Source organism: Sciurus vulgaris (assembly GCF_902686455.1).
Source record: "Sciurus vulgaris genome assembly, chromosome: 9".
NCBI classification, from domain to species: domain Eukaryota; kingdom Metazoa; phylum Chordata; class Mammalia; order Rodentia; family Sciuridae; genus Sciurus; species Sciurus vulgaris.
Window position 1 is genome coordinate 70,540,574 of NC_136469.1, and position 17,649 is coordinate 70,558,222.

At 36.6% G+C, this 17,649-nt stretch overlaps 1 protein-coding gene across 14 annotated transcripts in view; it reads left to right on the top strand.

Annotated features, from left to right (window-relative positions):
* FAM13A (family with sequence similarity 13 member A) overlaps positions 1-17,649 on the top strand; it is a 378,453-nt gene that overhangs the window by 294,942 nt on the left and 65,862 nt on the right. For 11 of the 14 annotated variants that reach the window (XM_079153220.1, XM_079153218.1, XM_079153221.1 and 8 more), the window contains one exon: positions 9,966-10,007. The exons of the other annotated variants lie outside the window; for them this stretch is intronic. In XM_079153220.1, coding sequence (XP_079009346.1) covers positions 9,966-10,007 — 42 coding nt within the window. The remainder of the gene's footprint in view (positions 1-9,965; positions 10,008-17,649) is intronic. 14 annotated transcript variants of the gene reach the window in all.

The window sequence follows — 17,649 nt, forward strand, 5'->3', positions numbered from 1 at the left end:
GGTAGTGCAAAGGAAAAAAATTGAAAGTCTACTTCTATTTACATTGTATGGTATTTGATATTTAGCTTGAGGGGAAAAAAGGAAGTAGTTTTTAGTTTATTTCCCTGAAGTACTCTAACCATTATAGCAACTTAAGAAAAAATGAAGTTTTTGCTTTATATATGAATTAAGATATAATGATATTTTTCTTCTGCTGCTTCTTTGCTGAATAGTGATAATAGAAGTCTACTTAATAGCCACCTGGAATTAATTCTACTAAACTCTATTCCACCACAGAGCCACATCCCCAGCCCTTTTTTTTTTTTTTTTTTTTGAGACAAGGTCTCACTAAGTTGCCTAGGCTTACCTTGAACTTACCATCCTCTTGCCTCAGCCTCCCAGGTAGCTGGGATTATAATTGTGTGCCACTGGCCAACTCTAAAAAATTCTTTTGATCCATATCTTTTTCTGTTAAAGATATTTGCATATATATTTGGATGGAGAAGCAGTACTGGAATTGAACCCAGGGCCTTGTGTGTGCTAGACAAATTTTGAGGTACAACCCCAGCCCTTGTATTTTATTTTGAAATGGTCTCAGTCTGTTGCTTCAATTGAGGCTGGCCTCATCTTGAGATCCTCCTGCCTTAGCCTCCTGAGTAGCTGGGATTATAAGCATTGCACCACTGCATCCAGATATATGTCCAAATTTAATTTTTTGAATTTTAAAACTATCACTTGAGATCAATTTGATTTCTGAAATCAAATACAGATTTATTACTCTCATTGCCAAACTGTCAAATGAACTCCAGAAATAAAAGTAAAGTGTACCACATTATAGCCCTTGTACAAATCATCCAAATAGCCAGAATTGGATATTGGGTTTTAGTTCTTGCTGAAGAAAAGCATGTTAATGGAAATATTAGGAGTGATAGGTGATAAATACAAGACAGGTTAGAACATTAGAAGTTGATTTTAAAATTAATATACCTAAGTAAAAAAATAAAAATAATGAGGTGGGGGAGGTTAAAGAATACATTCATAAAACCTTCAAGGAATAGGGTCAGAAAACATAGTATGTTCTGATTAAATATAAGATAAAACCTACTAGAAATAAAAGCGAACTGCTTTGTTCAGATCATATTAAATGAATGGAATTAAAAGGCTAGGAAAAAATAAGGGTTTAAAAAAGTATGTGATAATAAATACATCAGTGTTTTGCAGTCCACAAAATGATAATGGAAAGAAATGTGACCTCACCGTCTAGGTTAAAATAACTCCTGAAACTGAAATTAGAAACCAAGCTCTGGCCAGAGTAGACCATTGATACACTGTGTTGTATTTTTATAAGTGACTCTTCTTCATTTTCAGCTCCTGATCTAACATAAAACTCAGGAGACTGCCTCTCAGTCCAGTTTCGGCTATGGCCACTGTCTGGCAGGACATGCTGCTCCCCCAGGCCCCAGCTCCCTCGGTAGCTACCCGGAGCAGGCAGGAGCAGGCCTGCCATTTCCCCATGCCTCCAAAGCACATTGTCTTCTCCTTCAGTGAAAATCTCTCCACCTGGCCTTTATTGTTCTCCCAATAATGCTTCTGTGACCCTCAGAGTCCACTCCCTATATGGCTTATCTTACCTAACCTCACCTCACCTGCCAGACCCTCGGGGCAAGGACTGGAGCTGTGTCTTCAAAAGGTTGGGTCAGAACCTCAACGCTACCTGCCTCTGGGGCCCCAAACAGTTAATTGGCCTTTCTAAAACTTATTTTTCTTATCTGAAAAATCTCATTAGTAATACCTTCCTCCCAGGATGCCTTTGATAATTGAATGGGATAATGTTTACAAACTCTTAGCCTGGCTTGTGTGGTGAGCTTTCAGTCAATAGTAGTTGCATATCCTGTTTTCATAAACATCTTCAAATTTCAGGTTTCTCTGTCTTGGATCATCTGTAAATTCTGTGAGGGTCGGGGCCATGTCATATTAGCCTGTGTATCTCTCTATCTTCTAATAAGTCATATACTCAAAACATTTTGCTGAATGAGCACTTGCCCATGGTCATGGTGACTCCCAGAGCCCAGGCACTGGTCCACGTGGAGCCTTCAGCCCCTTTCCCGTTCTGCTCATCATCCTAAAACCTAGGGTAAGATCATGGCTAGGCCAGAAACAAGTTGTCACTTGTTTTTTTTATTCAGAGTCCTCTTCTGGCAGAGGAGCAGACAGCAGAACAATTCACATTGCCTTTGCATGCATGTCTTCTGTCTCCCTCAAGATTGCCACATTCAGAGTTAACAGTCTGGGAAATTATATATGTGCTAATTAAAAACTGTGTTAACAAGGCATTAAATTTGTAATGAAAGTAAATATTGAAAGAAGTTAACAAAAATAATTTATTATTGTCTTCTTCCCTTCTGCAGATATCTACTCAATTCTTGGTTTTGTTTCAGTAACTAGAGTTGAAAATATTTTAACTTATCTATTAATGTTCTAAAAATATTTTCTCATTAACTAATTTCAACCCCCAAAGAGTCACTGTATTGTGTACTTTAATTTACTGCCTCGCTAAGGCACTCTGTTCTCTGTCTATAATAGAATAACCATCACTTTTCTGAACAAGATATCAAAAACAAATGAGTGCTTCCAGCTGCCTTGAAAACAGTTTTGAGACTAAACCAAAATTTTCTTCAAGCTACAAACAACCTTTGGGTTTGCAGTGAGGTGAAATGATTTTCTTTTCCTGCTCTCAAGCCAGAGCAAGCACATACAGTGTGTGGCAAGGCCATATTCAAACATTGCCTTGACTGAACACATCCTTTTCTGGGTTCTCTGTACACCTCAGAGAGTACAGTGCTTACACTATGGGCATAATGACAGAACTCCCTCCTCTAATTGTGCAGTTGAAAAAAATTCTTTTCTTTTCCTTAAGTGAGGATGGGAGGAAACCCATAGCACAGCTGTAGTCTCACTAGAAAAGAACATGCTCATTTATAACAATCAATAAAGAGAAGTCGAAATGCTTCTGTCAAAATTAATTTTATAAATTATAAACAGTGTATGTTTTCAAAATATTTAATATAAGTGTAGCATAAGCTTTTGGCAAAATCTTGATGATGTTGGTTGTATTCAGCAGGTGTTTACTGAGCGCATGCATTATTCCAGATACCTGGGTAGGTGCTGGTGCTAGTGGTAAGACAAGCTTCAAACTCGTGTTCTTAGCACTGTTATAGCCTTGAATAGTGTCTGGGAGTCAGGATGAAGAGGCAGCTCCCTTTTCAGGGTCCTGGATATGGGTTCCCAGGTTAGATGACTCTTGAGCTAAGAGGTGGTGGAAGCATATTGGACAGAGGGAGCACCATGTACAAATGGAGGGAGTTGCAAAGGTGCACAGAGAGTTCTAGAGAGGTCTGGTGGGCAGAGTTAGGAGGGGCTTTGTGTGCCAGGTTTAGGCATTTGGATTTTACCCTAAATACAGTGGGAAGCTGGGGAGACCACAGATGTTCTGATGTGGACAGCAGGGAAACAGAGCACTAACCCCATAAAAGACCTTCGCAATGGCAATGCAAAGATCAGATTTGTGTCTTTTCTTAAAGATAGAGTCCATACAATTTTGTGACTGACAAAATATAGGAGTTAGGAATAAACTTCTTTAGGGAGAATGGTTGGTTTGTTAATGTGACACAAGTATTATAACAGGATGAGGATTTCATTCAATGACTTTTAAACATGTCTCAGTCCAGCATCCCCAGCAACATGCAATGTCAGTCAATCAGCAGGCAGTCACAGTTTACTTTCCACCTCCTAAATGTAGCAAGAAAAATGAAAAATAATGTTTCTTCTCCCCACCCCTGATTAAGAACTCTACTCTTCTTCCCCCACCTGCACATACCCTCACTCCTATCCAATTCCTTAGACACTGCAGGCTGTTAATAAGATGGGCATCCAGAGCTGGAACTAGCTGGGTGGGTGGGACTGAAATAAAATGAGATGATCAAGAGTTCCTATAATTCCTTCCAAGGAAAATAATTCATTGTTTCTAAAAGACAGTGCAGGTGACTGATAGTGCCACAGACATAGAGTAAGAGGAACTCAAGGAGGCCATGTCTGCAAAAGGTCTTCTTCACTTCCTGAGCCACAGTCTTTACATCATCTTGCTGCAACCAGGAGAAAATATTTCAAACACTTGGAAGTATTCTGTAAGCTCCCCATGGCTTTTCAGAACTATGTCATCTTAAACACTGCTGGACATATTGACTCGTTTTCTCTCTTTTTTGGCTCAGGATAATTCAGGTGAGGGGCAGAGAAGAAATATGTCTTCTCTAGGTTCTATTGGATCCGAGATCTTAGTTCAACAGCATTCACTGTGTGTGCATCACATTTCAAGACGGAAGGGCAGGGATGTTGCTTAGTGTCTTTGAAGGGTGTTTCTCAACTGTGGCCCATGACCTCTAGTGCTCATAAAGCCAATTTAGCAGTATTTTACACAAGTTTATTTAAATAAAATACAGCAAACTAAAACATATCCAAGCACAATTGTATTCAAGAACAATTTTATGAAATTTGCTGCCATTTTATGTATGTGACCATCATAATATAAAATATGCTTCTAACCAAATCATCCAAAGTTCTGAAAATCTGGTGTCCTGGTCTGCTTATGAGAGCAATCCATTTGAATTAGAGCTTAGGTGGGGTTTTAAGTATAGGCCTGGAAATCAAATCCCCATGTCAGCATGGGAAATTGATTCTAGTCTTAGCATTCTTACAAACTTTGGGAGCACAACCCTTTTCTAAGACGGGGACATCTTTGTTAGGTAGGTTCTTATTTCTGAATTTGAAAAAAAAAAAAAACAAAAGAAAAAAAACAACTTCTTAGGCTGGGCATGGTGGCCCACGTCTGTAATCCCAATGACTTGGGAGGGTTGGGAGGCTGAGGCAAGAGAATTGCAAGTTCAAAGCCAGTGTCAGCAACTTAATGAGGCCCTAAGCAACTGGGAATGTGGCTCAGTGGTTCAGTGCCTCTGGGTTCAATTCCTGGCACCAAAAAAAAAATTCTTAGCCAGATGTATTAATTCACAAGGGCTGCTATAACAAAGCGCCATATACTGGTGACTTAGAACAATGGAGTGACCTATCCCTCACTTCCGTGACTCCTTGGCTTGGAGTAGTTTGTCCAGTCTTCATGTTGCATGCCCCCTTGCACATGCCTGTCTGTGTGCAGATTTCCCCTTTTTCTATGAATAACAGTCACATTGAATTAATGGCCTCATTTTAACTCGATCACCTCTGTAAAGCCTGTTTCCAAATAAGGTTAATTTCTAAGGTATGGGGAATTTGGACCTCAGTGTATATTTGGGGGGGAACTCAATTCAACTCAGTGATATATTTCAAATTTTCACTTAACAGGCAAGAAAATGGTAGAATTACTTTCATATTTTATTAGAATAAAAAAGAAGTCTAAATCTTTGAAAGTCTTTCTTTTGCCTATTTGTTTGTTTTGCCCTCAAATTAATAACCTTTCAGTGTTGGCTAAAAATTCATGTCCTGTGAATATTAACAGCCACAGTTCTTTGAATTTATCCTTTGGTCAGGACAATTTATCTGCTTTTGCACAGAAGTAATTTGTTTATATTTCTACTGGCTAAGTGTTAAATTCTTAGTAACAAAGTGCAAAACTAAAACTGTAAATTAAGCTCTTTGGGCTTGCAAGACAGAATTGTAAAATATCTTCCCAAAACTATAGCCACAAACATTGAACTACGAATATGACACTTTTGTTTTCCAAAAAGAATAAGGGTTTTTGTTTTTGTTCCTGAATGGGATCAAACCAAAAACCTAAGGTGCCACCTCACCTCCCAATGAGGGTAGGAGAGGGGAGAGCTAAGGCCTGAGACAGTGGCTGAGCTAAACACTGAGTAAGCGTGCCGCTTTATATTTTGAGAGGATGGAAGGAAAGGAAAATGTGCTAACTTCACTTCCCTCATCATTTTCTAAGAAAATTTCTCTAAGAAAATTCCTCCCCTTAGCACATTCTGTACCATGTGAGGAAAAAGCCTGAGTTTCAGAAAAAAAATGTTTGCTTAATGCTTTGCTTTCACTTGTCCCTCACTTCCTCTCTTTAGTGCTACTTTTTTTAAGCCCCCATGCATGATTTTCCTAGTTTCTTCAATGAATGGAGCCTAATCCTGAGCATTTACTTATTTTTCTGTACTTTTCAGTACTCAAGAAATGCTCACAAACTATTTTCCTATCTGGAATCAATTGAAAATGTACTTAAAGTGTATAGTTAAATATGCAAATTATGTTAATTTCTTGGTCTCCAGCCACATTAACCAATTAGAAAGTTGAACTAATTGGACCATTTATGAGGACAATTGAAAAGGAAATTGAATGGAGTGGTGGTTTGATCTAATAATTGAAGTCCATTCTCAATACCTTGCTCTGGGAATTCTACCAACAGTATTTGGTTTCTTTTAGACATATAAAACCCCATGCTTTTCTTGATTTCCGTTGCTAATTGATAGGCATTTCATTCTGTGGCTTCAGTTTAGACATTTGTGCAGCTCATGAACAGATTGAGTCTAGGTATTTTTTTATTCATATGTATTTAGGCTATATAAAAAATAAGTTAGGACCCTGCTAAAGTTCTAATATCCAAGCTATTGCCATATTCAGTTGTAGCTTTTTAGATTTGGATTATTATTTGGGTCTTTTTCTGAATGTTCTTCCCACGGGCAGTTGTTTTGAGAGAATGAAATGCCTGAAGATGCTAAGCACATGATTGTGTGACATTAATGAAATGATTGCCCAAATCTCTCAATATATGTTTGAATTAAAAAAATAATAATAATAATTATCTGCTTGAACTTGACTATTATCTGGAGTCAGCAAATAGGAAATAATTAAAACATGGGGTTGGTATAAGGTAACCAAGGAAGATCTATTGAATTTCAAATTGTTACAGTTTGTCATTGGCATCATTTCATGACACACATTTTCTTCTTCACAATATATATGCTTATTTTAAAAATTTAAACATAATCAGTATTCTAAATTAAAAATTTATGCAAAAAATTCTGACAAATTATGCTCAAATGGAATTTAGGTAAGATCATTTAATATCACTGGGCATGACTGAGATTGACACAAAGCTAGGAACAAGCATAAATAACCTATGTAAATAAATGTTTGGGGGCCTATAATAAAAGTATAATATCTGTTTTGCATTCTGATTTGTAAATTCTGTGGAAAAGTTTCTTTTCTCAATTCTATTGAGCAGCATTGTCCTTGACCATTTTTTTCCTTAAAATTGCCTTCAAAAATCAAGGTAGCACATTAATTTTAAAAATTAGTGAATTTAAAATCAATGTTTTAGTTGTTTCAGGATTATACTTTTTTTCAAGAGTATATTACTAAATCCCAGGCAAGGGTATTTTTATGAAAGAAAAAGGAAAAATATGCCCATTACCTATGAAAATTGATTTATTAACCCTCATTTTCTTTTAAAATTATAATGTTTTTTTTTTTTTTTTTTTTTTGGTGGAGGGAAGGTGGAGTTCAGTGCATGGATTGCCACCCTGTTGAATGCCTGTGTATCATTTATTGTATCAAATGATACATCATTCATCGACCAAATGGTACACAGAGTCTGTTTTCATTTTGTCTAAATTTCATTGCTTATGTTTTCTCTTTTAGAACAATTAAGTTTGGTCAGACTTCAGGGACATATCCTGATTCAGAGTTTCTTATTTTGTCTTTCATTGACAAATACACCTTGTACAAATGCAACCTAAAAAATGTCTGTGTGTGATGAGAACTCTGTGTTTCCATCAAGAGATATTCCTGACACACTACCACTATGTTTTAATAATTACCTTATAAATGCAGTCAGTCATAATGCATGATGACTAAGGATGTAGAGTTGGTAGAATAAGAAGCTTGACAAGAAGCTTACGATGTCCCCAGGGTCTCCTTAAGAGCTTCTGGAATGCACACTGGCCATCTCGCAACCTAGTTATTGCACTATTTTGATAGGTTAAAATTGAGGTGAAGACAATAAGCAACCAAAATGGACTTACATGTGATACCAAAGTACCAAAGCACATAAGTCACTAGTCACAGGTGATGTTACATCACTATCTGTATTGTCTACATGAGTTATGCACCTTTTTTTTTTTTTAATCTGAATAAAAAAGGAGACGAAGGGGCAAGTACAGGGAGAGGGTTTCCCCAGGAAGAAAGTGAAATAATTAATGTGGGGCCCTTCAGTACTACAGGCCCTCAATCCTAATTGAATAAATAGGTGAGGGAGAGGAGGTGGAAAGGAAGAAAGAGGTGACTTGTTTGCCACAAGGAAATTTAGTACACACCCACAGAAAACATTAGCCGAAGCACATGAACATCTGTGTTCAGAGCCCTGCACCATCTACATCGATATCTCCCAGAAGCACTTCTTACAAAAAGCCAAGCATATTCCTAATTTAATGTTCAACAAACTATGTCTTGGTAAGCATACTAATTTTCTTTCTAATTTGCTTCATATTAGCATTAAGGATCTGTTCTGGGCAAAGAAAGTGGTACATTTTACAACCCATAGAGGCAGTGTTCCTCTAACAACATAAAATCATTATAGGTTTTTATGGTAGTTTTTTTGGCATAGTGTTGGTCATAATTAGTACTTTAAAGCGTAGATTCTTTTATTAGGAAACAAATCCAATCCTAATTTTTATAAGTGTCTTGTTAAGTGTTTCTAGGAATAGTTTGAAGCTACATATGTAAGCTACTGTGTCAGATTAACTTAAAGCAGTCATTTCCTATATTGCTCCCAGTGGTTTTGTCCCAGAACGCTTGAACATTCCCCTGGTGTTGTCACCTCTAACTCTTGATCTCTGCAACCTAACTCAATGAGCTTTGCCCTGAACCTGTCCACCTTAGAGTAAAGCTGATCCATCTCTTATCCTTCACATGGGAAGAATTAGCACAGTTAGTTATAAACATTAATGTCTTTGGCAACATTAGAGTAGATGAACTCAATGAAAATTGCACACCCAAATCATGAGAGAATGAAAAATAGTGTGCTATATTTTGTGTGCCATGTTCCAGCTAGAATATTGAATCTTTTCAACTCCCAGGACAAATTTGTGTGGGGTGGGACGTGTTTGTGTGTGTGTGTGTGTGTGTGTGTGATTATAACTCCATAGTAAGATTGTTGCCTATAGGTTTAATATTGCCAGTTGAAGCAAGTGTTTCTCTTTTCATCAATGATGCTTAAGAAAATAAGCAGGGGAGAGACTCCTCTATACTTCCAGATAATTTTTTAAGAAGAAAAAGTCATGTTAAAGAAAGGAAAAATAATTAAAGCATATATTTTACTTTTTTGAAAATGAGGCAGCTTTATATTAAACCTCCCATTGCTTCTGTGTTCTTTGAGGAACTTAAACTATGCCTGCAATTTCCTATATGTCCTTTCATATTTTCCCCACTAGTTAGTACTTAAGTAGAGCAAGTTCTTTATACAGAACTTGTATAAAGAACAAGAAGAGCATGTGTGTTGGCTCACTGGTGTGCTGGTCCTTGCTGGGGATTGTTCCTGAAGTGGCTTACACTTAACAGGAACATTTGATTGGCTACTTCTTACTTTCATCATCATGTTACTGAGCTACAGTTAACTTTGTTCTGGTAATGGTGTGTGTGATCATTTTAAGAGTTTGGTGTAATGTCTGAGTACTTGAATTGGACTTGTAGAATAAGGAAGTAGGAAGCTGCCTCTGGAAATTGTGCCATGAATTACTTTTGCCTTAGGCCCATCTGGAAAGAAGCCTCTCTTGATGGAAGTAATTGACCTTAGCTAGGTCTGAGGGACAGTGCGTTTACTAATTTCCTCCAGAGATTGGCATTAATGTGCCAAAACAAAATTTGTGACAGGTAGAACAGAGTTTTAGTAAAATTGACATGTTCTATTAACAGAAATTATATTAACTCAAAATTTATTTTCCTTTTAGTTCGCAGGAAGATGAAAGACCCTTGTCACCTTTCTATTTGAGGTATTTATTTGCTTTTTTGCTGGTTTACTGCAGGGTGCAGGGAATGGAGGAGGGTTATGGCTTCTTTGGGTTTATTTGTTCATTTTAGTACTTTACTGTAGGATATTCTATCTGGAACCAGACTAAGCTTGCTGGAGCTGTATTTTGTTCCTGCTGGATCCATCCCTCTTTGGTTTATGAATTCTTTTCTAAAATGTTTAGTATAGTTGAAAGGACTAAAATTAGATATTTTGTTCTAAATTCACAAATGTCAAGGTGAACATTCTAATTTTAAAAACTCTGTGATGATTAGGCTACGATATAAATTAAATATCTGACTGAGAATGTGTGTTAGTGAGAGAGCACTTACTTGCCTAGCATGCACAAGGCCCAAGTTCAATCCCCAGTACTGAGAGGGAAAAAAAAATCTGTTTTCCACATATATAGAGGTGGGAGGGGGTGGGGCACATTCAAGGAGCACTCACCCAAGACACCCTGGGTAGTATGAAAGTATGAATTTATTTCCTGTAGAGTAGGAAGCTACTCTGTGAAGTAACAGGATTATTTTCTAAAGATTGTAAGACCAGGATAACAACTATTAAAACCAGTCAAGTTGTCAGAATTCAAGGTAGATCTAGACAAGATGACTCTTCCACTGGCTGAATGCCTGCTGTTCAAATGCAAGATTTTCAGTGAACTATCTGACTGAGCTATAACCTAGAAACAAGTTCCCTGGTTGCATTTGTTTCCTATCTACCTACCCACTTCAAGGCTCAGAAAACATGTCTGAAAATCATACAACCATGTAAATTAAAGATGTTGAAATTTCTGATTCTTTCCCCAATTTTGAAGCCTACTTTTAAAAGGAAATGTCAGGCTATGTGATACATACTTTTCTTATTTACTTATTTTGAATCTAATTTGTTGCCATAGACAAAGAGTTAGATTTAGAGTATAATTCTACCACCCATAGCTCCAAAATGTGTCATAGGACATCAGGCTTAGCCAAGTAACTGCTTTTTGGTAATGTTCTGCCCTTCAGAGACTTGCAGCATGTTACATAATCACTTTGTGGCAAGAGAGGGAACATTTGAGGTTTCGGTTTGAGACAACGTGGTGGTCCATTTTTTTCATCCTGGTTTTCTGCCAACCAGATCAGCATATTCTGGTTCATAGGCTATCTCAACGATGCAATTACTGCGAACACATGAAGATGTTGTTGCTGAATGCATAGTGACTCTGGTATTCATTATGTAAATATGCACATAGTATCAAACAAATTATTATTACCTATTAATGACAAGTAAGTTTTACACAATATGGGAAACTATAGCACCAGATCATGGTAGCTAATGAGAACTCTTCCTCTGAATATCTTAATTTTATTACTCCAGGTAAGATCAATCTGTGTTTTACCTAGAATTGAATTATTTTTAAAGTAAATGGGGAAGATGAATTTATTAGTCTAAAGTCTTCAAAGACACCTAATAAGGTTTTATAGTGTGAAAACACTTGTAATTATTTGGACTATACTATTTAATTAATGATATAGTGTTTTTTAAAAATTGTGTATTTGCACAATGAAAGTAAAGTAAAATAATGTACTTACTGAACTTTCAGTGGAAGCTATTTAACCTTCATAGGAATCATAAAAAAACTAAAATATGGTAAAATTGGGGAAAAAAGACTGAACATGCACTCTAGTCCACATTTATAGTATGAAAAGGAAACTTTACCAGCAGGCATTCTTGCATAAGATGGAAATTTAAACTAAGTGGAGCTATTTCATAAATGTAGAAGTAGTAATTATTTAGTCTGAAATTTAAAATTTAAAGATAGTTTCTTTTTTCTGAATGACATTATATGATAGTCTTAGAAATAATGTAAGAATTAGTTTGATACAAGTTAATTTAACTTTTTTATCACCCACTTGACATGAAGGAGGGAGAATCTAATAAAACATGAATTTTTTTTCCAATTATTTGCATGGCTGGTTTTAGATAGACTTGGGTTATTCTAGCATATAACATTTAACTAGAAGAAAGAAAATGATTGTTAACTGTGATTAAGTTCTAGATTTTTTTTACTAGAAACATGGCATGTCTACTGATAATTTATAGATTAGTGCACACTTTGCTCTAAATATATTCACATATATTTCTGTAGCTTCCTTGTCTTCTCTTGTCTTTCCCTCCTACTTATTAGAGTCCTTTGATGCAGTACACAGAAAGGGAGCTATTGCAAGATTCATGAATTTCTAAGTGATTTGTTAACACGATTAGAAACTGCACTGGCTCTTTTAAGTTCAGAATAATACTGTGTGTCTTTAAAAAGCAAAAAGTGGTTGGCAGTTATAAACCGCAACTATCTGACAACTAGGAGTATTGAGAATTATATATTGTATTTTGATAGTGTTGATTGGCCAGCGTTTTTTCAAAAGGAGGAAAGACCCAATCAAGAGATGAGACACATCTGCTGAAATGGGTACTCACAGAAAGTACATTCACCCAGATGGCCAGGCAGAGGGGACAGGGTGGTCACCTGGTCAGTAGTGGGGTGATCACTTTGGTGGTTAATTCTGAAAGATCAGCTTGAGGTTAAATAGTAAAACTTTGTTATTATAAGGCTGGGAAGTGGGCAGTCTTCAGGGAAAAAGAAGAGAAGAGCAGAGCAGCCCTTCAGTCTCAAAGGAAGGAGGGTCAATGATAAAAGTTGATTGCACGGGGACCCAGCTGTTGGAGTGGAGGTGAGCAATGCTGGTGTCTTGGGTTGGGCAGAGTTGCAGACAGAGCACATGCAATTGTTACTTTGCTCCATTTGTCACCTTATACAATTTCAGTTTCTGCAGCTTGATACTTTCTTTTAAAACTCACTGCTGAACTGCATGTTAGTCTGTTGTACATTTCAGTTGCCTTCTATCCTTTCTATAATGAAGTAGGGCTGTTTTATTCAGGCACTCATTTTTATTCTAAATCAAACATCTGCTGTGATAACAACTCTGTCTTTTCTAATTGCAGTACTTCTCTAGCCTAGCCTAAGTCAACAGAGAGCCATTTGTCTTTTTTTTTTTTTTTAAAGGAAGGAAATAGTAGCTACAAATCAACACCTGCCACCATCCTGTGTCAAGTTTATTGCAGTTACAGTAGCTCAAACAGTAGGTGTCATTGTTCCCCAGATTGCTCAGTAGGGATTAATCGACCCTGCTGAAATATTTAGACAAGGACAGGTTGTGCCACTCCATCATGAGATTGCAGCAAAACAAACATGTACCTGTAAACTTAAAGTGAAGAACATTCCTGGCAAGGATGACCATATCTTGGTCCCTTTTGTAGTCTAGGCTGGCATCCAAAAACAGAAGCCCCTACCTCAGTTGCCCCAATTAGCATCAAAGCAACTTGCTTTTGATGTTTTTCCATGCCACATTCAGTCAAGTGGTGTCTGCATTCTTTGCCTGGCATCCCATCAGGTCTGGCGAGGATCTGTTGCTAGTTCTGCTTCCCTTTGAGGCTTTGTGTTTCTTCTAGACTTCTGGGGTTCTAGACTTCTGGGGTTGGTTTCCACTGGACTAGAGTTCTTCATTTCCAACTTCTATTTCTGCTCATCTTTACTTTTTCCTCGCTCACCTATACTGCCTTCAAGTACCTGTGGCCAGGTTCAGATTTATCCTCATTCCATCCCATGAGAATTCTACCCCTGAATTTCCCTGTACAAATTTGGATGAATGGATGGATAGATAAATACACAGACACACACACACACAGACACACACACACACACACAGATATACATATATAGAGCCTTTGTTTCCTGTGTTTTATCAAAATTCGATGTATATGCCTCAGGGACCACATTCAGTAACCAGTCTTTATTCACTGGACTTTCACCAACTCACTTGGCTTCTAAATGCCTGCTCCTGATGTGCTAACTGAGCATCTGTCTTCCAGCAAGGCACTGTCTTCCTTATTTCCCTGTTCTTATTTAATGCTCCATCAGAACCCTGGAGTTGACAGGCTTTTTAAAATCTCAGTCCAAGTTTTAATATGGTACAAACTGAAGTAAATTACTACTTTAGCAACTTGGAATTACTTAGGGTCAGTTTCATGAAAACAATTCATCTGCTTTCTAACTTGCCTGAAACAACTTAAGACATATTTATTTCCAAGTTAACTGCTCAGCATAGAAATTCATTCTTTAGGATTTTGTTCATTTTTAATTGCCAGAACCTATGCCTCATTAGTCTTACGAAAGACTCTTAATCATAGAATTTATGTTGAAGGAAAAATTAAGCTTTGGATAAATTCAAACTCAATTTCTTCCTGATATTAAATGGTCTGGAAATTATATCACACCACCCCTCTTTTTCTGATATGGAGGGGGAAAAATTCTATTGAAGCATTTTGAGATGACTTTTTGGCAGGAATATCTTTCCAAACAACTCGTGCTAGAATTTTTTGATTTGTTGTGGTTATTTTTTTCATTTCATTGATTTTAATTTTTAAGTTTTTCTTCGTAAAGGATATGTGCTTTCTAAAGCATCTTTGTCAAGGTAAAATCTGTCATTGGCAGGTGGGAGAATGTAGCATGCCAGGCCTCATATTTATTGGGAAACCTATTTGAGGCCACTCATGAACGAACAAACAAGCAGACTGTTTATTTAATATATACTTGATTTTTTACCAAGATGATAAAGATCAGCTAGGTACTTGGGCATCTTTAGACACACATAACCATTTGTTAAAAAAATTGGTTTGCATGTCCCTTTCGACTGGAGTACTGACTCTAAGCTGGAGGGAAAGGCATACTTCCTCTGCCTGTGGAGCTCAGTTGTTGTTTTTTGTTGTTGTTGTTTGCTTGCTTTATTGTGATAAAAAAATAAATAACAAAGTTCACCAGTTTTACCATTTTTATTGTTTCTTACATTGTCATTAAATATATAAAACTTAAAATTCATCATTTTCACCATGTGTAAGTACCTGGCTTTGAGCACCTTCTATCATGGTGTAGTTGTAACCACCACCCATCCTCAGAGCCCTTGTAACTTGCAAAACTGAAACTCTCTACCTGTTAAGCTAACTCCACATTTCTTCCTTCCCACCCCAGCCCTTGGTAACCACCATTTGACTTTTTGTCTCTGTGATTTTCACTACTTTGGGTCCCTCATATGGATGGAATCATACAGTATTTGTCCTTTTTGTGATTGGCTTATTTCACTTACATAATATCCTCAAGGTTCATCCATGACGTAGCATGTATAGGAAGTCTCTTCTTTATCAAGGGTGAAAAATAATTTCATTATTATCAACATTTTTCTCTATTAATGGACACCTGAGTTCCTTCCATCTTTTGACTGTTGTGAATAATGCCACTATGAACTTGGGCACCCAAGTATCTGTTCAAGTAAGTCCATGCTTTTAATTCTATTGAGGATATACCCAGAAGTAGATTTGCTGGATCATATGGTGATTCTATGTTTAATCTTTTGAGAAACTGCTATACTGCTACACCTAGCAGCTGCACCATTTTACATTTTACATTTCCAGTTAATCACTGGAGATTCAATTTGTTCCCATCCTCACAAATATTTGTTATTTCCTGTTTTTGGATAATAGCCACCCTAATAGGTTTAAAGTATGTGGAGTTCTTTAATGGTTGAGTCTCTCTGGAGAAGATTCTGAGTCTCAGATGGGGCTGGGTGTCTATATTTTCTAAAAGCATCATAGGAGACTTTGATGACACACCTTTAGCTGAAAACCTCTGAACCAGAACAACAGTATAACTGAAGAATGTTATAAACTTTACTACTTCATCATAAAATTTTTAAGGGACTCATTGATGACTTCTTGATATCTGAGAATCACTACTCATATTTTTTGCATAGTAAGAGACAAGTGTAGATTCTGGGTTTAATTCTATCAATGTAAGGGAAAATATTAGGCATATATTTTAGCTGTACTGAGAAAGATGGCTTACATAAATCTCTAATGCTTCTTTTCATAGGCCTTCCCTCAGCATGATAAAGCAAAGGGAAATTTGACTTGGGAAAAAATGAAACTTTTATATCCATTCTGCTTAGATCTCTTGCTACTCATTCCTCAGTTTCCCTGCTTCTGTATGGACTTCTCTTTGTGGGAACTTCAGATTTTAAGAAAATGTAAGCTCCTAACTTATACAGGGGACAGACTACCTTTGCCTGATGTAACTTCTTCCAGTTTCCCCTTTTAAATTTCAACAATGGTGTAAAAGACAAAAACTGTAGAGAACTCTATAGCAGTAATTTACAAAACCATGTCAAAGGTCACACTATTAATAGAGATGAACTCAGAAATGTATTTTTACCCCACAGACTTCATATTCCACCATCTAACCAATATAGATGGACACAAAGAGAGAAGGAAAGGGGGGAAACAGACTTGGATTCCTTCTGCTTTCTACTGCCCTGACCAGAAAAGCAAGTGACATTCCCACAACTAAGCAGAAACTTATTTTCTGAATCATCCAGAGCTGAATTGTGTATTCTTTTTCACCTCTCTGCCCCCATCAGCTTCTTTATTTCAATATCCATTGAAAGACTAGAATGCTCAGCACACAAAACAATGGAAAAGAGAGAGGATCCCTCTGGGATGTTAGTCATCTAACAAAAGCATTTTAGAAAGGGCTAAAAGCAGGCAGATTATTGGATTTAATGAGTGCTTTCAAATGTACACTGTACAAAAACAAACTATGTTTTTTTCCTGATTCTCCAGCTTAGTCCCAACATTGGAAACAGCAAGTCCACCTAAGTAGGCCTTGTTGATTGTTCTCTGCCAGACTCATGTACTGGCCCTTCCAGGTTGATTCAAGAGGGGCATTTGCCCGCAGCCAAGTGGACAATGATATAAACTAAGACCCATCTACTCTCTCAGGATATTGGCAGTGGCTCTGCCTGGATTAATTTTTTTCCCTTTAAGCACCACTCAACAGAAAGAAACTATCTGAGACTTAAAAAGAGAAATTACAAACTAAGGGAAATGATGATTTGCCCTGAGGACTCAGCATAAAAACAGATTCCAAAGATTTTATTTTTTTATTTATTTGTTTATTTTTTTTATGATTCAGAAGAAAACTTGAGAAGTAATATTGTTAATCTTCTCAAAAAAAAAAAAAAATGCTCAAGGACCTAACCTACCTCTTTGAGACATTAGTAGGAAACTGTAAGGGGAGAATAGGTGTAGAAATGGAAATATAAAGATACATTAAAAAAAAAAAAAACCTTGAATGAGGGAAAGAAGATTCTAGAAGTTTATTAGCAGATATTTCAAAACTATGTAGGAAGCTATAAAGAGCAGAAATTATTAAGAATAAATCAAGTATATAATGAAAGGGAAACTTGAGAAACACTTCCAGAATGAAAAGAAAGAGGATAAACATAAAAACTATAAAATAAATAATGTTAGATGTAAAGTGAAGATCAGTGATTGAAAACCCCACTTGGAAACTAGGATCCTAAGGAAGAAACCACATTAGTAGAAATAAAGATAGAAATCAAAGTTATTATAAATAAAGCTAGATGAGAGATATATCAAATTTTTTTGAGAAATAGATTCTAAGTAATGGTAGAGAGACAAAGAAAATAATGAAGTTCTAAATTATCTTACATAGGAGTCTTAAAAAAATTAGAAACAAA